Source organism: Phocoena phocoena, chromosome 2 (assembly GCF_963924675.1).
Source record: "Phocoena phocoena chromosome 2, mPhoPho1.1, whole genome shotgun sequence".
Lineage (NCBI taxonomy): Eukaryota > Metazoa > Chordata > Mammalia > Artiodactyla > Phocoenidae > Phocoena > Phocoena phocoena.
In genome coordinates, this window is record NC_089220.1 from 114,406,529 (window position 1) to 114,427,297 (window position 20,769).

At 49.8% G+C, this 20,769-nt stretch overlaps 1 protein-coding gene across 17 annotated transcripts in view; it reads right to left on the bottom strand.

The window, feature by feature from the left end:
• Window positions 1–15,748: 15,748 nt before the first annotated feature.
• The window catches only part of CELF6 (CUGBP Elav-like family member 6), a 29,610-nt gene continuing 24,589 nt past the window's right edge, over window positions 15,749–20,769 (bottom strand). Inside the window, exons 4-12 of one of the 17 annotated variants that reach the window (XM_065872763.1) lie at window positions 18,325–18,453; window positions 18,144–18,223; window positions 17,843–17,986; window positions 17,599–17,731; window positions 17,355–17,501; window positions 17,064–17,126; window positions 16,729–16,809; window positions 16,499–16,642; window positions 15,749–15,876 (exon numbers count right to left, since the gene is read on the bottom strand). In XM_065872763.1, the coding sequence (XP_065728835.1) occupies window positions 15,749–15,876; window positions 16,499–16,642; window positions 16,729–16,809; window positions 17,064–17,126; window positions 17,355–17,501; window positions 17,599–17,731; window positions 17,843–17,986; window positions 18,144–18,223; window positions 18,325–18,453 (1,049 nt within the window). Of the gene's footprint in view, window positions 15,878–16,498; window positions 16,643–16,728; window positions 16,815–17,051; window positions 17,127–17,354; window positions 17,545–17,598; window positions 17,732–17,842; window positions 17,987–18,143; window positions 18,224–18,324; window positions 18,454–20,769 lie in introns of all 17 variants that reach the window. The other 16 variants (XM_065872774.1, XM_065872771.1, XM_065872769.1 and 13 more) reach the window with 16 other exon arrangements.

A 20,769-nucleotide genomic window follows, 5' to 3' on the forward strand; every position in this document is an offset into this window, starting at 1 on the left:
CAGCTGGAGAGTTGTGACCGAAGCAAGTTCTTGCTCTAGTTCATAATGCTATATCAACCCCGAAGCCAAAAATGATGACGGTGGGACCAGATGCTTATGCTACTCAGTCTAGTCAGTTCATTTTAGAATATTCTTCATAGCGCCAACCACCATCAGAAGCAGACTCTTTTTCTGGATTCTTTACCTCTAGTTACTTCTCCAAATTGAGTCATTATCTCTTTTAACACTAGTATCCATAAAAGCCTTTATATAACAACCATAGCTACGTTTAAAAGTCCTCAACAACACTGATCATTCTCCGGTAGACACAGTCTGAGTTGTCACAGCCAAAATAATGCCCTGGATTCCTCCTGGAACCTACTCCCCAAATAATGTAATAATGATCCTTGGAAATGCTCAGAAAAACACTAACCCCTACCCCTTTCACAAGATTAAAAACCACTGTCCTAGGCCTTCTTGGCTCTGCATTTATCTCAGTTTCATCCACTCCAACCTTACACAGAGGTGTTCTTGGTCTTTAACATGGTTCTATTTAATCTTAGGTTTCTAGATCAGTGGTTCTCCAGTAAGGTCTGTGGATGTGCAGCATCAATATCACCTGGGAACTCATTAAAAATGTAAAGTCTCAGAGCCCCTACTGAGACCTACTAATTAGAAACTCCAGAGGTCTAGTAATCTGTTTTAACAAGCCCTCCAAGTTATTCTGAGAACCACTGTTCTAAATCCTTGCGTGTTCCAAGGGCCTATGGTCTGTTCCTCAGATAACAACTTAAACTTGGTAACTGACGCAGAATGGAGTTATAAAGCACAATGCCAGGGCAAACAGCACAGCAGTCCTCCAGCTGGCAGTGCTGACTGACCCATCAAAAACAATATGCAGAAAAAAAAAAAAATGCAAAAGGAAACTGCAACTGAAGTTTAGAGGTGAAATGGCCTGAGATTTGCTTTAAAATACAACTCCAGCACAAAAAGGTGGGGGGTGGGGGGGAGATGAAATAAACATGGCAAAATGTTGATTACTGATGAAGCTGAATGATGAGTACATAACGGTTTCTTACACTCTCTACTGCTGTATATAGTTGGAAAGTTTCATAAAAAGGAAAAAAAATCAGAGTCTACTCTTGTACTCTTGTAAGGGCTCTCTCTAAAAAGTTAACTCTAAATGAGAACAGGAAGATTATCACTAAGACTCCATAAATGTCTTCTTGCTGTTCTTCAAACATATCAAGCATATTCCCACCACAGAGCCTTTGCCCCTGCTGGCCTCCCTTCTTGGAATGCTTTTCAACCAGATACCCACATGGCTTACTCCTTTACCCTTTCAGATCTCTGCTTGAAGGTCACCTTGACTATCCTATATAAAACAGCAAAACCCCAACACACAACATACTAGCACTCTCCATCCCCCTTCCTTGCTTTTTTTCCACATCACCTACCACGCTCTGACGTACAAAATGTTTGTTTATTGCATTTATCTCCCACCAGAATGTAAGCTCTATGGTGGTAGAGGCTTTGACTCTTTTGTCTATAATGTCAGCCCCTCAACACACATTTATTGAATGAGTGAATAAATGAATGAACTGTCTTCTGGAGACATAAGCCCAAGGGGAGAGACATACAAGACCTTAAACACATCTACGCAGACAAAAATCATACAAAAATGATTTTAAAAAGCAAGACTCCATTCACCTTCAAGAGCAGCCGAGAACCAGAATATGAAGATCTGGCGGCTGTGTTTGTGAGATTTGAAAATAAACAGTCAGGTGCTGATCTGGATGATCACAGCGGAATAAAGAGGGAGGCACTAATGTCCAGCCTGGGCTGTCTTGGGTTGGGTGGTAGGATGATGACAGCGTAGGCCAGAAGTACCAACTTTCACAAGCTCTCTGTCACTGTGGAAGTCAAGAAAACTTAGTCTCTCTCCAAGGGCTGTTGCTGCTTGGTTTCTGTTGTTATCACAAGGAGAAAAAGGTAGTTCAGAGGAAATTTTTCCTGTCCAGGCAAAAGACAATTCAGAAACTACCACCTTTTTCAAACCAGGCTGTTTCAGTGAAAGGGACTCCCACCTTCTAATCTCAAGGCTCATTTCTCTGGAGAGATGGAGAATGGGTTTAAACAGTGAAGAGTGGGAAAAGGGGAATGGTGGGTAGTTATGGAATTCATGGAATCACAGACATTTTAAAGAGGAATAAGCCTGAAAGATGGTCTATTTCAAAGCTTTCATGTTATGTACAGAATAATCAGGTGTAGGGAGGTCAAGCTACTTGCTTAGGTTCAGGAGTAAAGTGGAATTGGGACTTACGCACACCTGACAGGTTCTAATTACAGCCACTCCTCCTGTGATTTGGTTACAACCACTTAAGGGAGTTGTTAATGAATTAAGCAAGAGAGACCTATCTAACTTATCCAAATGAGGTAAAGCAGGGAACCTTTCAAGAAAGGCCAGGCCAAATACAGACTGTGTGAAGAATGCCCAGAGAAGGGTGTCTGTTGTTCAGTGCTTTGGATGATGGCAGCTAACGGAGAATTTGCACGGGGACAGGCCAAATGTAAATAAGCCTCAAGTCCGGATGACAAAGGTCCTGGCCTAGGCCCAAGGGCGCTTCCCCAGTGTGACAACTTTACATCTAGTCAAAGCCTCCGATCTCAACGTTTATACTCTGGGTTTGACTCCCCGCTTTGTGGTACTGGGCAAGCAGGTTACTCCGCTCTACAGCGAGTGCTCCTCTCAGAAAGCCTAGGCCACGTAACAAAGAGCGCGGGGGAGAAGCCACAGACCTGCGATTCCCGCTATCCAGGGTAGCCGGCGGAGGCAGAGGCCGGCGTGAGCCTCTGAACACTGGCTGCCACCGCGCTCTCAGGACAGGCCCTGAGGCCTCCTTTAGAGGAGCAATTAAAAGGTCTTCTCCGGTTTCCTCCGGAGACCCCAAAGACACCCAACACCTGCCTCCCGGGGAAGAAGCTCTGTGCCCGATCTGTGTCGCCAGCAGCCCAGCAGCCCAGCCTTCAGCGAAGCCTGTCAAGGCCAGGAGGGCCCCTCAGAGCCACCCGGCGCAAGCCCCTCACTTTCTCCACCCCGGCCGAGGCGGGGCGGGCCCCGCACCCTTCCCGCGGCCCGGCCGCCCCGCCCCGTCCCTGTGGCAGCCGCCTCACAGGCTGGCCTCGTGAGTACTCACGGCGACCCCGGGCCGCGCGCGGCCGCCGCCGAGGGAACTAGCGGCCCGGGACGCCCCGCGGGGGCGGAGCGGCAAGCCAAGGGGCGGGGGCCGGGCCGGGCGGACGAGGTCGCGCAACTCCACGCCTCGTCGTTCCGTCACGGCCGCGCTCAGCCACTCTGCGCACGCTCGCGCGGCGGCACCGTGACCACGTGGCCCGCTTCGGACCAACTGCCACGCGACCTGCCCCTAGGCCCACCACCTCCCCCGACGCCTGGTTGGGGCGCCTGCGCAGTGATCGCTGGTTGGGAGCGGGGTGCGGAGCGGAGGGTGGCGCCTGCGCCATGGGGCTGGGCGGGTGCGTGGAAAAACAAGAGAGGGCCGGCGGGTGCACGGAGGGCCCTCTGAGCAAAGCTGTTGGCGTTTGGCGCCCCTTATGGTTGGGAGGAAAGAGAGGGGAAGGCAGTTCCGGCTACCTCTCTACTTTAGAACCCGGGCGGCGGATAAAGATTGAGACGGTCCCCCTGAGACCCTGCTGACTCCAAGAATCTCTAGTTTGTAACACCTTAGGGTCTTTTAATTCTTCTTTTGTTTTTAATTTTTTTTTCTTTTTTGGCTGCACCACTCAGCATGTGGTATCTTAGTTCCCCTACCAGGGATTGAACCTGAGCCCCCTGCACTGGGAGCACAGAGTTTTAACCATCGGACCGACAGGGAAGTTCCAGCGTTTTTTAATTCTTAAGTTTAACTCTTTTGCTCCCCTGGTAGCTGTGGTGTGCTGGAAAGCACTCTGGCCTTCTATTGGGACAATCTGGGTTCAAAGCTTGGTTTCAGCACTTACTGATTGTTCAGCCTTAAACCAAGACTTTCACTTTCTGAGTCTTAGTTTTCTCATCTGTAAAGTGGGGACAATGATATCTGTTTAATGGGGCTGTTGTGGTGAGGTTGAAATGAGATGGTATGTCGAACCGTATGAATGTGCAGGTATTTGACTCTTTGTATTTTACAAAACAGAAATTTCATATGGTTCAACCTAACACATATAAAGTAACCAGCAGAATACCTGGGACTAGGAAGTCGTCCATAAATGGAAGCTGTTAACCGTGGTTATTATGGTTATTCCCCTGAGATGTGGCCAGACCTCCCTTCATCCTTATCAGAATTGGGTGTCTTGGAGCTCCCATGTGCCCCTCTTTTCCATCAGCACTAATGGGGAAATGTTTATCTTATATCTACTTACCTTCCTCATTCCCTCTTTTTAGCTAGACACAGCGTACACAAGGAAGGCTTTGGCTCTGAGTGATGTAAGCACGTGACATATCTATCCCTCCGGAGCTGGCCTCAGTCAGAATTTTTGCAGTGAGGGACTTCCCTGGTGGTGCAGTGGATAAGACCCCGTGCTCCCAATGCAGGGGGCCTGGGTTTGATCCCTGGTCAGGGAACTAGATCTAGATCCCACATGCATGCCACAACTAAGAGTTCACATGACCCGGCACAACCAAATATATATATAAAATTTCACAGTGATTTTTTTACACTTGGATAACCTCAGCATCTCCCTTCTCACTCTCCCTCCTTTTGATATCCCTGCTCTTCTCGCCTGGCCTCTGAGCCTGGGCTTCAACACTGTCTTAATATTGGTTTGTTACACCCATTGTGTATAATAACTGAAAAAAGTGAGGTATATAAAATAACAGGACTTGGAGCCTTAGTGGCAGAATGTAGAAGTTCAGAGTCACTGGGGAAGGAGTTGGCTCTGCTCCCTCAAACAACTCACCAGCAAGGGCCCCATAGCAGCTTTGGAGAGCCAAGCATGTGTGGAAGTGTTCGAACAGAAGCACTTTGGGTAAGCACGGGAGGTCCGTCCCCATGAGTGAAATGTCAAAGTCCAGTATTCCATAACCTTTCAGGATTTCCCCTCCTCACTTCCCCCCAACTCACACCACCAGCTCTTCTACTCATTATGAATCCCATAAATCTCAACTGCCTCATAGTTGATCAGTATTTTCCTGGCTTCACTTTTTCCATCTGGTCTAGATCCTATGGTCAGTTACTTTAACCACATTTTTGCTAATATGCTTGCCCTTAAAATCATAACCACAGATATTCCAGCCATCTACCTTCTCTATTCTCCTATCCTAAACCAGGATAACGGAAATCACCCAGTCCCGCAGAATTGAGCTTGTGAGTGGACACTGTTTTATGTTAGTCCAGCCCACGAGCCCTATTCTTTGGGAATTAAGTTTTCCACACTCTCTCTCCAGATCTATAGGCTCCAGGGCCATGTTTGTCTTCTGTGACCCCTGGCATTCTGGATGCAGTTTATCAAACTGTGAGTGGATTCCTAATGTGAGCTGAGCTAAGCAAATGTTCTCTCCTGGGAATCTTGGATTAGGGCTGAGAGATTATGATTCTAACTGGACTGGTTTCTTGAGCAGAAGAGATACATAAACTCAGGAGCTATGGTGCATCTACCTTCCAGATACTATGAGGAATGAGGAATGGAGAGAGTTTATTTGCAGAGAGAGAATGAAGCCTGGACGGGCAGAGACCAGAAATCATGAGACTGCTGTCTGGTTCCTGAAAGTTTCCCAGACCATTTCTGAGGCCCTCTGACCTTAGAATCTATGAGTCACCCTTATCTAGAATAAATCGTTAAGAAAACTTACCCTGGACCCGATATAGAGCTACAACAAATTCACAGTCTCCTCAGCTAGGCCCTGAGTGTACCCAGCAATCCTTCTACACATCAGCTTCCGCCACCATCCCTTCTTCTGCTTCACAGAGAAAATAAAAGCAATGAGGAGGAAACAGCTTTAATGTTCAGCCCCCTCCAAACATTCGAATCTCTCCCTCCCTTTCTTTCTCAGAGGTAGTGAGGTCTCCCTTCAAATCCAAGCTTAATTGTTTCACTGCAATTTGTTTTTCACTCTCTTTGTCTCTTCAGGAAATTTGATCCTTTATTTTCATCTCTCTTTCATGGATAGTCAACTTTTTCCTCTCTCCTACTCTTCGATCTCCGCATATAAACTTGATCAACTAGCCCAACCTAAAAAAAAAAAATCCAATTTTAATCCCACACATTACTGATTATTACACACTTTTTCTTGCCTTCAACCAAGCTTCTAGGGAGTGGTTTACACTCTCCATCTCTACTTTCTTACCTCCCACGTGTTCCTTAAATCTAGTGCCATCTTACCTCTCCCCCAAATCTCTACTGAAAATACTTTCACCAAAGAAACAGATGACTTCCGAGCTGCCGAACCCACTGGAAAATTCCAGGCTCAACTGATTTGACCATTGATGTCAGTTGGCATCGTTGATCAGCAGTCCCTGCATCCCTTTTCTCTGTTGGCTCCTATGGGCTATATTCTTCCAGTTTCTTCCTAAACCTCACGTGGCTCTTTCACAACTTCCTTAATAGACTCCTTTTCTGTCACTCATCATTTAAATAATAATAATTTTTAAAAAACAGTTCAGTCAACACCCATTTCTCATTTCATCACTCTTTCCAGTGACTTCCCAGAATCTGATTCACCTTCCTGTGTTACAGGTCTTGGGGGTAAGCAGAGCCCACCTTCCATGACAGATATTGAAAAGGTTGGGTCTTTGCTTTCCCAGCTTTTTGGCATCTAAGACAGAGGTATGTGACCTACGCTTGGCCAAGTAGCCCCCAGAAAAGTAGATTCTGGAGTAAATGATTCAGAGAAATAGGACCATGGAGAATTCATCCTGGTGGCAGTGGCCACAGTGCAATCAGCTCTATCCTGTGCTTGGGGGCTGTAGTGGTGTGGGTACTGGTGGTGGTGACATCCAGTGTCCAATGGTGATGACAGTGGCAATATTCTCACGGTGCTGGTCTGACATCTGATTTTGGCTTTTGCTCTGGTGGACTGGCCTCCCATTGTTCCCAGTTGTTTTTCAAGCTTGCATGTCCTGCTTGGCAATCCCGTGACCCACCCAGTGCCGTTTCAAGAGACGGCTTTTCTAGAATTTGAAGAAGAATAGATACATGTATATGTTACCAAAATAAAACAAAAACAAAAAATAATAAGCCTGGGAAATCTTTTTCTTAGAATGAGAGAGGGGTAAGTGAGAACACTTACACAGCAAAAGTGTTTCTAGTTCTTTGCTAGCACTAAAAGAAAAAAGTGGCTTTTCTGTTTAAATCGTCCCGTGTGACACACTGACTGCAGGTGACTGGGACTCCCGAATATACATCTCCATCCTTTACCTCTTGCATTTCAAGTTGCCTTTTAGACAACTCCACTTGTATGTCTCACAGGCAAACTCTTCTTCTTCCTCTCAATCTGCATTTTTTTCATGACCCTAGCTTAGTAAATAGCACCTATGACTTGTTCAGCCGGAACCCTGAGAGGAAAACATCTTAGACTTCTCCCACACTTGTGTGAACAGAACAAATTTTACCTCTTATTACATCTTAAATCAATCCCTCTTTTATATTCCTACTCTTCCTCACCAGAACCATTGTACTAGCCTCCTAACTAGCCCAGTATCAACTCTTCTGATCTCTTCTCCACTTAGCTGCCTAGGGGAATCTTTCTAAAACCCAAAGCTGATCATGTCATTCCTCTGTTAAAATTCTTCAATGGCTCCTTACCACCTCCAGGATAAAATATGTACCCCTTCTATGGCTGTGGCTCCTACCTGGCTCTCAGCCCTCCCTCACCTGCATCCTACGCTCCAGCCAGGTCAAACTACATGTTTTTACAGACCATGCAGGACATGTCTTTACATTCTATGACTACTTAGTGGGGCTGACAGTCACAGTGCCACCTCTGCTCCCTCCCGTTTTCCACCACCCAGAGGTGGATACATGACCCATCAGGCCAGGCGGGGGACTCCATGCCCCTGGCCAAAGTGATTAGTTCAGGTAAGGGTTTGTCACCTAAGCAGAGCCAATCATAACCTTCCCCTTAAACTCTCTTGCTTTTGAGGCCATGGTGCCAGGAGCATATGAGATTGAAGCTGCTGGCACCCAGCTCTCTATCACAGGGAGAAAGTATATTTATGGCAGGAAAGAGAAGGGGACAAGGAACGAAGAGAAGCAGAGCCCTGAGAGATGAAGTGAGAGAGGTCTGATGACATTTGTTTGAGCCCTTGAATTCAGCCCTGCCTGGTTGGTAATAGCACTACACTTCTCAGCTCCCTTCTTGCATAAGCTGGTTTGGGTTCGTTCCTGTCGCTTGTAATTAAACCAGACCTGATACACAAATGGAATGGTGTGTGCAATCAACAGACTCTAGAATGTATATCTGGTGGAACTGAAGTGAAGTGGAGGGAGTGTGGGGATCTGCCCATCCTTGAGTGGGAAGTTAGAAATCCCTGTTATGTGGTATCAGGTCAGGTGGTTACATGATCTTTTTTTTTTTTTTTTTTTGTGGTACGCGGGCCTCTCACTGTTGCCGCCTCTCCCATTGAGAGCACAGGCTCCGGACGCGCAGGTTCAGCGGCCATGGCCCACGGGCCCAGCCGCTCTGCGGCATGTGGGATCTTCCCGGACCGGGGCACGAACCCGTGTTCCCTGCATCGGCAGGCGGACTCTCAACCACTGCGCCACCAGGGAAGCCCCATGATCTTCTATTTTATGTGGAGCTTTGGGTCAGGCATCCATCCTAGATGGAGACTCCAGGGACACACTGGACAAATGTCTGGATGTTGGCGTATGCTGGCCTCTCGCAAGATTTCTAGCAAGGAACTGCAGTTCAGCTTGCTTCCATGCTGGCATAACCAGACCATATGCAGCTTTGTTTAGAGTTGCCTTTATTGCCTTTGGCCTACTAGCTAGACTGCCAAGGGTCAGATAATCATGTGTCTTACAGATTATAAAAGCCAGATCCTCTACCCCAAACTAAAATGAGTGAGAACAAAGGCAGAGAGGTGGGACATCAAGCAGGAGATACTGAAGCTTAGGGCCTGGGAAGTTCTAGAGAAAAAGCCTGATGCTCCAAGCCACACCTGAATGCATCTTTTTTCTCCCAAATTAAATAATGTTTATTTTACTTAAAATTCAGACAGTCCTGGGGGGTTCTGGTGCCTGGGGACCTTGGCTGTGAATCCTGTGGGAGAGAGTGAAATGTATTGGTCACAACCCTCATGCACCTTTCTGGGCTTCCTGGGCCACCTCCGTCTTTCTTTCTCTTGGTTGGCACCCCACCCGTGCCAAGTAGCCCCTCCACTTCCACATTTGTGATAGAAATACCACATGGAAGGCATGGGATCTAACCTCCCAAGCAGCCACCCAGAGGGTGATGCAACTCAGAAATGCAGTGGAGTTAGCTCTCCGTGAGGTGCACCTTGGCCAGTAGAAAACAGATGAGAGGGGAACAGATGGGAAAATTCCCTCTCAATTCTCCTCCTGGTGAACGGTTCTAAGGTGCAGTTTCTCCCTGCAAACACCATGTGCTTTAGCAAACAGTCCTGTCAAGTCACCTGTTCTCTCCTCAAAGCTCATGTGAAACAGTGGCCACCACAGTAATATGTTGTCTTGCGTTGCTTCACATCTTTCTCCCCTGCCACATGTCTCTTCTCCCCTCTCATTATCCTGGGCTTCCGTCTCCCCAAAGAGTGTGAGCACTTTAGTCCTTGCCTCAGAGTCTGCTTTCTAGAGCACTTGCGTTAAGATATGGAGCCGCAATCAAAGCCCCCATCCCAACACTGAGTCCCAACAGTGGGGTAGCAAGAAGGTCCTGAGGGCGCAACTGATTTTTCCTGCTCACATGCAGGAAATCCAGCCCAGGCTGCTGGATTCCTGTCAGAGGCCCGGTGGCAAGGGTGCAGGGTCAGCCCATTTCTGGCATACTCCCTAGAAGAAGCTGAGGCTGATTTTCTCAGGCTCTTTCTGTGGTTCCCTGCATTTTCTCCTGGGTACCTAAGACTTACCTTTGGAAGAGTCAAACCCAGGCTTGCAGCTTGCTCTGCCTTCTGGGTCTCTGTGCTCTTAGGCCGCTAGAGGGCAGCAGGCTAGAGCATGGACGTTCAAAGTCCCCTCTACAGACGGCCAATCAAAGGCTCTGATCAGCCCAGGCTGCCATACTGTCTGTGATGGCAGTGTCTGAAGCGGGGTTGGGGAGAAAAAGAGTAGCTCTCCACCCTTTCTGAGTTTGCACTTGGCGCAGACTTGGTCAACTCTTTGTGGACCTCACGTGGCTCAAGCTCGAAGGGCAGCTACAGAATCCGCTTTGGCTCTGAGCTTCCTGAGCCCATGAGGTTTATTCCTTCATTGGTTCTCCCAAAGAACACAGGACTGTGTAACATGCTTGAGCAAATATACTGGCTGAGGGAGGCGCAGAGACCCAAGACAGCCTCTGAATCCCTGCTGGATTTGGCTGTGTCACAGTGAAGGCAGGTACAGTGAGGACAGTGGATGCCAAAGATTGCAAACAAAGCTGGAAAAGATAAAGAGAGATTCTGTGACCTCCCTGACCTTAGTACCCTCTTTTGGAGGGTATTACATGCATGTTCTGTTCCACTGAGGCAGAGGTGAGACCCCAGGTCTGGTCAGAGCACACAGTAGATCCAGAGCTGCTCTGAGGTCAGAGGTTGTCAGTCCCATCTCAGATCAAAGGTCTTTTCTCTCTGTATGCAAGACACCCAGGTTGCATCCAGAGAGACAGAGAGAAATTCTGGGGGCCCTCCTGAAGGCTGAAGACTCTGCCCACAGTCCCCAAGTTAAACAAGTTCTCAGAGGGCCCCCCAATTCAATGTCCACTGACAGACTCTTCTCAGGAGCGCTTTGGTGATGTGGCCTTAGTGTAATAATGGACCATAGCCAGAGGGCGAGGAGTGGAGCAAGCTGCAGATTGTCCAGAGTGAGTGCTTGTGTGGTTGCCTCACTCCTGTCCTAAGCATTGCCTTGGGGCTGAGACCTAGGAGCCAGTACCACTTAGGGATTTTGACTATCTAGTCAGGGTCACTGGAGCGTGAGCCAACCAAGTGTTATATAGGTAATCTCTCTCTGAGGGCACTGAGCAGATTAAGGTTGACTTATTATCACAGACAGGCTATCGTGGAAACCATGAAGCTGAGGGGGAGGGGAATGGGCCAACTGTGACCTGTTGCTAAGAGACAGAAACCACAAGGGCCAGATCCAGACTCAAGGACAAGAACTCAGCAAGATTCTTGACGATGGTTACTAGCTCACAGAGAGCCCAGGAATCAAATCACTTGGTTTGAAAGGAATTGTCCAGAGAATCCTCACCAGGCAATCAGGGATGTGGGAAGGCATAATCTCTAAGGCAATCTTTAGGTCCAAACCCATGTCTAAAGAGATGATTCAATTCCAGAAGAGGTATCTTCTCAGGGCTGTCCATAAAGGAGGGAGATATTTCCCAGTGGAAAGGACCAAGAGCGATTAGTTTTGTTGATGAAGAAACTTGCTCCACTGTCCAGAAGGATGTGCTATATGCTATAGATTAGAGACTATTGTTTTCTCTTCTCCCCTATTCCAAATGGAAGGGGTTTTTTTTGTTTTTTTTTAAATGGTTACCCTATTTCTCTCCATATTGGTTATGTAGGGGTAGCTAAATTTATCTTTAAGCCAGAGATTGCAAAATCACAAGAAATTATATCCAGACCTGATCAAGAATTGCACATCACAAAGGGACCCTGGACTGAGGGCTCAATAAAGCAACTGGGCATGATTCTGTTTTGTCTCCTATTCAGAAGTGGGTGACTGTTTTTTGTTGAGCCTAGGAACATTGCATTGTTAGGCAGGCACATTTTTGAAAGTGTATGTTTGTCAAGAAAAGTATAGGTGGAAGGTGAACAATAAAGGGGAGGAATACTGTGGATGCAAATTGCTTATCTGCCCATCATCCCTTCTTTTGAAGACCCAGTTCTCCCCTCCACACAGTCCTTGTGAAGTTGTCAATTACGGTGGCCTACTCTTCCACCCTAGAGGTAGCCATATGTCCATTCTGGCCAAAGTCCTCCCAAGGTCTTTAGAGCTGGAACTAGCGCGGCCACTAAATAGAAGGGAGCAGAGCCGAGAGATGGAGACATCATCATTTGAACCCCTAGATCAAGCCATGCCTAAAGGTAGATACATCCTTTGATTTATCAATTAAGCAAGCCAACTAGTTTCCTATTGGCTTAAACATGTTTGAGTTGGGTTTTTGACACTTGCAGCTGAAAGGATTTGGACTAACACATGCACACACAACAGAGACACAAACACCATTGTTGCTTAAACTCATTAGACATTATACACGTCTTCCATGAGCTTATAGGGATCAGCAAACATTTTATCTAATGGACCAGATAAATCTTTTAGGCTTTGTGGGCCACATATGGTCTCTGTCTCATATTCTTTTTTGTTTTATCTTTACAGCCCTTTAAAAATGTAAAAAAACATTATTTGTAGGCCATACAAAAGCAGGCTGTAGGCCAGATTTGCCCACAGGCCATAGTTTGCCGACCCCTGATCTAGATCCTGCCAACCTCTGCAGCATTTATACATGGTCTGCCAGCCCCTAACCATGGAACAAGATACTTCAAATGCCATTTTGGTTTGTGTCTTGACGTGACTTGATGAGTTAAGGTTCAGGGTAGAGTTAGAAATGGGAAAGGGTCTTATCTTGGTGCCCACTGTCTGCCCCATAGTTGGCACTGAATAAACGGTAATCATTATGATTTCTTGCTAATAATTTATCAGCATGATGCGGCTGTCCAAATGGCTTTGTGCATATGTGCCAGTTCATTCTCGAAGACCCTTCCCCTCCTTCATCTTCTTCAGTAAACCTTTCTCTGACCTGCCTTACCAGTCAAGTCTGAATTCGGTACTGTTCTTGCTATCACAGACTCTCTGGGGCCCTCATTATAACTACATTATCGGACCGTCCTTCCCCCAACTCTGAGTGCTTAGCACCTAGCAGTGACGGGTCTCTATGCCTCCATGTGAACAGCTGTTTGAATGTGCAGGTGTTAACATTCCCATCTGTGTCCAGGGTGGTCAGTCTACGTGTCAGCCCTGTGAACTACCACACCTTACCTGGCAATGTTATTTTTCATTCCATTCCCTCCAAAAACGAGTCAAAGACAGAGGAACGGGTGGGAACAAATTTTCTTAGAAACTCTTATTAAGGAGGAACCCGCCGCCCCCGCCCCCACATGCTTTATTGTCTGATGTGATATCAGATCAGAGGCCTCCAGTCTCAGCAACATCTAGGGACCAGAGTGCCCACCACACAGCTGGGGCCCCAGACTAGTTTGATCCAGGTCTGTGGGGTAGAGGGAAAATTATCCTCCTAGGAAAAGTTATGTGCAAGGCCCTGCAGGCCCAGGAAAGGCTGACCAAGGCAAGTGAGTCATGGTGCTCTAAGCTGAACCTTTTGCCCATCTCACAGAAGCAGGCAGGAAGCACCACCATCGATCAGCTTTATATGGTACCCACTGTATACAACAGACAGACAGAGACAGACAGACAGAGCACACACCACTTCTAAGCTGAACACGGCTCACCATCTAGAAGCACCTTGGATAAGCACATTGAGACACTCTTGCATAGGAAAGATGTAGTTTTTAAAGGAATGATGAAGTATTTTGGCAAAACATCTACTTCCCTCCCAGGTCCTGGGTAAAGAGGGACCTCTAAATTCTGAAGCTTCTACATATTGAAAATTATCCCCTTCTCAATGGCAGTATATACAGTAGCGAACCTTCCAAGTCTGTTGTCACAGCCCTCTACATATATCCTGAATCTACTTTACTGGTGGGCAAACTTAGAGACAGAAGGTGGTCTGGAGCAAGGGGACACTGGAGCTGGCTCAAGGTGAGGGGAAACAGGAGGTGTCTCGGCTCAGCCAAAGGCAGGGCCTCTGTCTAACTGGATGGGGAAGGGAAAGGCTGGGGCAGTCCAAACTCCCTTTCTTCCTGCCTGAGGAAGCAGTGGTTCCATGCGAAAGGCTGTCAAGAAGGAAAGGCAGGTTCCCACCCCTGCTGGCTTAAGGGGTTTTTCGGGGTGGCAAAGAGCAGGGCAGGCCAGAGCTCCTCCTTGAGGCCTCTTCATGGATGCTCTCTGAGTTTGGGAACTGTGGGTTCACTGCTTCAATAACTCTCTTGTTACCTGCATATGAGCCCAGACCTCAAGTCCTTCATTATTTTTAAAAGGTGGTGAGGTGGAGGTGGGGGGCGTTAAGAGGGAATGAGACACAGAACAATCTTTCCACACCCTTCCTCTGCCTAGGCTGGGGCCTTCAAGGGTCTCCTTCACCCTGCCTCCTAGGGGTATTTAAAGGCAGCTTTTATTAGACTCTATACTGTCTTTTTTGTTTCTCTTGTGATTTTTTTGTTTCTTTGTTTTAATTTATATATACATATATATATATATATGTATATATATATATATAATTCTTTAAAAAGCAATAGTCCTTTGGTCCCTAAACTCTAAGGAATGATATGATTTTGAAAGAAGTAAATCTGGGCTTCCCTTGTGGAGAAGCCCTTGGCACCCCCCAAGGCCCTCTGCTGGTTCCCCTAGACAGTCACTCCTCAGCCAGCCCCAGCTGCCTTGCCAGCCTGAGCTCTACATCACAGGCACAGAACAACCCACTTGGTGAAAACAATCCTTAAAGTGGCCTGAGCCCAGGCACTGGCCTTGGGTCCACCTCCATCTGTGGCTGCTCCTTCAGGAAGGGCTGCTCAAGCATTTCTGTGCTTTTCTTTTCCTTTCTTCTCACTCTTCAGTTTCCAATGTTGGGTATTAATTGATAAGGAGAGAGAAAGGGAAAAAAAGGAAAAAATCACTCTGGAGGGCAAGACAAGAAGAGCAGCTTGCCCTATCCGTGACAGGTGAGTGGCTGGACCTCAGGCTCAGGTGAGTGGCTGGACCTCAGGCTTCCACTGAAGCCAGACCCTGGGTCCTGGGCAGATGACCTCAGCCCAGCACTCCCTCCAGAGTGCTCCCTGGGGGTAGTTCAAGTGAGGCAGGGTCCTGTGGATCTTCTGAGACAGCAATCTCTGAAAGTCGCAGGCAGCCGGCCCTGCCAGAAACCTGAGAGCTTGTCATAGCCCTCCCCATCACCACCACACCCTGTAGATCCTGCATCTTCAGTGTATTTGCTTCTCTCCTCATCTCCATGTTCACTGCCATTATCCCAGCCCTTACATCCTGTCCCTTCTTTGCTTAAACTCCACAGTGGTCCTCTACCATCTTCAGGATAAAGTCCAAACTCATGGCCTTTAAGACCCTTCACGAGCTAGCATAAACCTACTTTTCGAGTCTCGTTCTCCACCCCCCTGCCCTCCCCACACAGGAATTCTCTACTATGGTCCCCTGTGGCTGTCTCTGGAGTGGAGCGAACTGGTTGGATCTTACTGTAATTGTCTCTCCCAGACTGTGGGGGCAGGAATGTTGTCTAATTTATCTCAGTCCTTAGACTGAAGGAAAAACACAGCCTCAGACTGAGGATTCCTCCTAACTCCTGGCTCTTCTCTCCCAGACTTTTTCAGGGGTCGGTGCCCCCAGCATCCCAAAAGGAATATCAAAGCTGAGAGCACCTCCATCACTCAGGCCCCATCTGCCGGGGGTCCACTAAGGACTCACCTTTCTGTGGCTGGTCAGTGAGAGTAGATCAGTAAGGCCGGTTGGCATCCTTGGGCCTCTTTAGCTGGACCTTGAGCCTCTTCATGCCAATCTGAAAGCCATTCATGGCCTGAATAGCTGTCTGGGCACTGGTTGGATTGTCAAAGCTAACAAACCCTGGAGGGTGTGTGCAGAGAGGTTAGCTGGGAACTCTGAGTGGCAGGGCCTCCTTTCTCTATGACCAGCCCCTTCTCCTTGCCCTCTCAGGCCAGTTCCATCAATCAGTACTCCTCCACCCTCCAGTGTTTGCACGTGTGCACACACACGGACACATGCTCGTACTTACACAGGCAAGTGGCCTGAGTTTCCTAAACGTGTGATTCTTGGAAGGACAGGAGGTAATTCTGAGTGTGTGTATTGGGGAGGCAGGTAGTGTGTTGATGGGGTGTTTCCCTGTCTTTCCCTGGTGTGGGAAAACTCTCTCTCTCCACAGCCCCCATTCTGGTCCTCTGAATTGCAGCTGGAGGGGATCTCTGGTCCCAGACCCAGACTCCACCTGCCCTGGCTAGACTCTAAAGCCTAACCTGGTTGAAGATCTACCAGACACCTGACCTTCCCAGGTGAACCTGAAATAGACTTGTCCCTTGTCTGGGCTTAGCCTCATCACTGGTCTGTGACTCTGTTGAGCGCTATACATTCAGTTTCTAGGAGTCACTGACTTCCGGAGGTACAGTCTTAGGGTCTGTAAGGAATCTCGAAGTTGGGAGTGGGAGAGGCCTAGGGATGGGGCTCAGCTCACCGAAACACTTGCTCTGGTTGGTGGCTCGATCCACAAAGACTTTGGCAGAGACAACGGCTCCAAAGGGCAGGAATGTCTGGATGAGTTCTGCATCACCAAACTCCTGAGGCAGGTGATAGATGAAGAGGTTACAGCCTTCGGGGCCTGCAGGAACAGGAGCAGGCTGGTTCAGGGGAGGAATCCTGAGTCCAGCCCCACCAGGCCCTGATCTCCAGACCCCTGTCCCTCACCTTCTCTTTGCTGCTGGGGCAGGCCTGAAGGCTGCTGGGGAAAAGTTGTGCTCACTGGGGCATAGGCCGACGGATAGGCTGCTGGAGACAGAGGTGGGAGTGGGCAGTGACCCCCAGGAGCCACCCCCAATCGGGGCCCCATCTGCCTGGCCACCTTTGACCAACTCAGTCAGTGCACAGTAACCCTCACCCCTAGAAAGGTCGTACTGGGTCCAAGGGTGGGCGAAAGGAGGGTCGGACTCCTCAGCACAGAGCCTAACCCCCCCACCCCCAAATCTCCCTATTACTTTCTGGGGCCCTTCAAACCCCCCAGGCCGCGTAGCGCCAAGTGAAACCTGCGTAGTGGTGCATCCCAGCGTAGGCCTGCTGCAGGGGGTCAGCCACGCCGGGACTCTGGGCTGGGGAGAGAGGGGCGCAAGGCCCACAGTGAAGGTGGGCTGGCGGGCGGGCAGGGTAAGGTGAGAACGCAGGGAGTGTAGAGGGAGGCTGTGAGAGGCAGCAGGGAAGGAGGAGGAGTCCCTTCTCAAGGAGACCAGGCCCTGCCACCCGCCCACCCCCACCCCCCGATTCCCGCTCCCCACTCCGTTTTGGGGGAGATTTGGGCGGAGCGGGTGGGGGCGGCCCACCTGGGTAAGGAGAGAGCCCGTTATTGTAGAGACTGTCCGAGCCAGGTTGCCCGTTGGTCTGGGGGGTCAGGGGGCCGAATCCATTGACCCCGATGGGCGCCGGGAGACCCGGAAGCGTGCTGGGGCCACCGCCCTGCGGGGAATTGGCTGCAGGTGGCGAGGAAGTGGAAGAGTCAGGCCGCAGCCCCGCCTCGCCCCGCCTCGCCCCGCCCCCGCCTCGGGCCCCGCCCCCTGCGCGCAGTACCTGCAGCCGGCAAGAGCGGCGCGGCTACCAGGCTGAAGGCCGCCACGTGCTGCATCTGTGCCGCCACTGCGGCCACCGGGCCGAGGCCCGGGCCCTGCGCCGCCGCCAGTAGGGCCGCCTGGTGCTGCAGGATCTTTGGGAGGGAAGAAGGCCGGGTGTGGAGGGCCCAGCGGCGGGCATCTGCCCCGGCGCCCCATCCCCCGTCACCCGCTGCCCGCTCGCGCCCGCCGGGCCAGGCGCTTACAGCGGTGGTGTAGGCTCCGCAGGCCCCCAGCGGCAGCGGCGCCGGTTGCAAGGCACTCAGCTGGCCCGCCATCTGCTGCATCCGCCGCAGCGCGCGCTCGCGGTCCGTGTCCGCCAGCTTGACCACGAGGCTGGACGAGGCGCCCTGGGTAAGGCAGGGAAGGCTGCAAGGACGGGTCTAGACCTCAGCCCCGGCCCTGGGCCGAGGGCCTTGCTCCTCAGGCCCTTTCCCCGGCATGTGGGGAAGAGGAGCCAGTCCCCAGACCCCTGGTCTCACCCCGGGCCCCGGCGCCCGCCCTCACCGCCATGGTCCTGCTGCCGTGCAGACTCTGGATGGCCGCCTGAGCTTCCCCTTGACTCCCGAACTTCACAAAGGCACAGCCTGGGGCAGGATAGAGGTGGCTCAGGTCACAGAGGCCAAAGGGTCATGTGGTCCGGAGTGAGGCGGGGTCATCAGGAAATCCAGGGGTCAGCTCAAGTCACCTTTACTGGTGCCATCGGGGCTCCGCAAGACGGTGCACTCCTCGATGTGGCCAAAGGGCTGGAACAGGCGTCTGACGTCCTCCTCACCCTGCTGCTTGCCCAGCATACCCACAAACAGTTTTCGGTCCTCTGGGGACAAATCCAGGAGTCACCTGGGAACCCTAAGACCTCTTGGACTCCCCAGAGTAACATGAGGAGCCTAGGAAGGTAGTTAACCACGGTCTAGCTCTGGGAAGAGGTGAGTGAGCAGGCCCTACTCACTTGGGGCCACAAGGTTGGGTTTCTTTGAGGGGCAGGATGACCTACAGACAGATCTGGCGGAGAGAAACTCCAGACTTCCATCAGGAAAACCTGGGTCCTGGAACTCATTGTTGCTCTTGTGGGAAGTGATTCAGTCCATATTTTTGGTTGGATAGAGCCCTACATGCATCATTTTATATGTTTGACCTTTCTGTTCTTAGAGTCTGGGAAATGCTATTTTGGACCATTTCAGCCCTATTAAGGGAGGGGAGTCCTCAGAGGAGTCCTTGTATTCATACTGGGTCTGGAGAAGATAAGTACACCCTCCCGATAAGCCTGATGGCAGTGGCTAGAGTCCAGGATTCTGGGTCAAAAAAAAAAACAGCACAGAAAGCAGTTGTCTCATTGCACTGCCTCAACCCCAGACCATGAGCACTGGAATGATGAATCCCCAACTCCAGCACCCAACTCAACCTGCGTGCCCCTCCCAAAGGCCTAAAGAGAACAGGAAGCTTGGGTTCCTGATCCTCCAACATTGGCATTTTGCCCACTATGCTTACTGAACTCATGACCCCTTTCCTTACCTCCCTTATTCCTTCACTGAGCTTCCAGGGCCCTCACTGAGCCCTGCTGCCTCCTCTCTGACTTCCCCTGTTTTCCTGCCTTGATCTCTCCCCAGGTGTTCATGCTATGGGAGAACAGGTTCTGCCTATAGACCTGGATGGCCACCTGAGGATCCTTCCCTGTGTCCACCCTTCCTATGGGAATGGTAGAGATGCCCAGAGAGGGGCCGTAAGCTGGGCCCCATGACCTTGGAGAAAGCTGGAGAGCTGGGGCTGGAAACCAGGGCTTAGCTGTACATCCAGCAAGTCGGGCCTCAGGAGCACTATCCAGGAGTGTGTGATAGAGGAGCCCAGCCCACAGGTCCTGCTGTCAAAGCCTCTCTCATCTGCACCAAGGTAAGTCTCTGATTTTGAGATGGGGCTTCATCAGCGTAATACAAGTTGGGAGAGAAAGAGTGGGTGGGAATCTGGCTTCAGACTTCACCTCTGAGATCCTGAAGCCCAAGAAAACCCATCCCAAACTCCTTCACTCTTTGACAATCTTGGCCAGGCTGATGGGGGTCCTTGGATCCTGAGTGCAAAGGAAACAAGGCTGGTGAAGGTCATAGACTGAAGCCTGGGTGACAGTGAAAAGGAAAGTGAAAAGGCCGAAATTAGCAGTGGAGGGAATCTCCAACAAGGCTATGTGTGTGTGTCCATATTTCACCTGGATGGTGTGGGGTTCAGCCTAGGCTGCCCTGGGTACCTTGGTATCTGTCGCCTGCCTGTTAATGCTGTGTCTGTATGGAGAGCAGGAGCTGTGGCTTATATGGGACAGACAGAGAGTGTTTCAGCAGAATCCTGCCCTCTGTCCAGAGGATTACTGCCCAGAAATCCTGATGGGGAAAGGATAGATAATGTACTTGTGGCCAGAATTCCAGTAGAGGTACCAACCTTCTGTGGTGAGAGTACAAACCAGTGGGTATACTTCACTCCTGGGAGGGTCAGCCACAGAATAGTGCCCTTGGAATGGATCACTGGTTTCCTAACCTTTTAAAACAGCTGTGAAATCCATTGTTCTAACAAAAATATTAGGATGAAGCTCAAAATGTAAGAGAAAAGTAGAACTGCTTGGAAAAGCCAGAAAAGTAGGAGGAGGGCTGGAGTTCCTCTTGCTTCATCTTCCCCTGGTACTCCCTAGAGGGGGCTCCAAGGAAAGTCCTTTGTAAACCACTGACCTAAAAGATAGAAAATAGAATTCCACATGGTGTAGGAAGAGGCATCTGAGATCATTCTCTTCAGGAACCTGAGAAGTCAGGAAAGGTCTTTCATGATTCTCTTGACTAATCTGATGGTGGCTTTGCCTTGACATTGGAAGACAGGCCCTATTTGGTCAGGGAATCAAACCCTCTGAGATTGTTATTGTTCTGAGCTATGAAACTAAATTATGCCCATGCGTCTACAAGAGGCCCAGGAGGGGCTGGAGAAGATCCTAGGGTCTCCAGAGTCTCAGGGCTTCATGATGCCCTAATTTATAGTGCAGCTGTGACATTGGGTAGGGTCTGCAAGATGATGACAGCACCTAGGTAAGCTGTCATGCCACATGGAACAGCATCCAGGTAGCCCTAGGTAGGAAGAGAGAGGTCATGGCTGAGATGGAGCC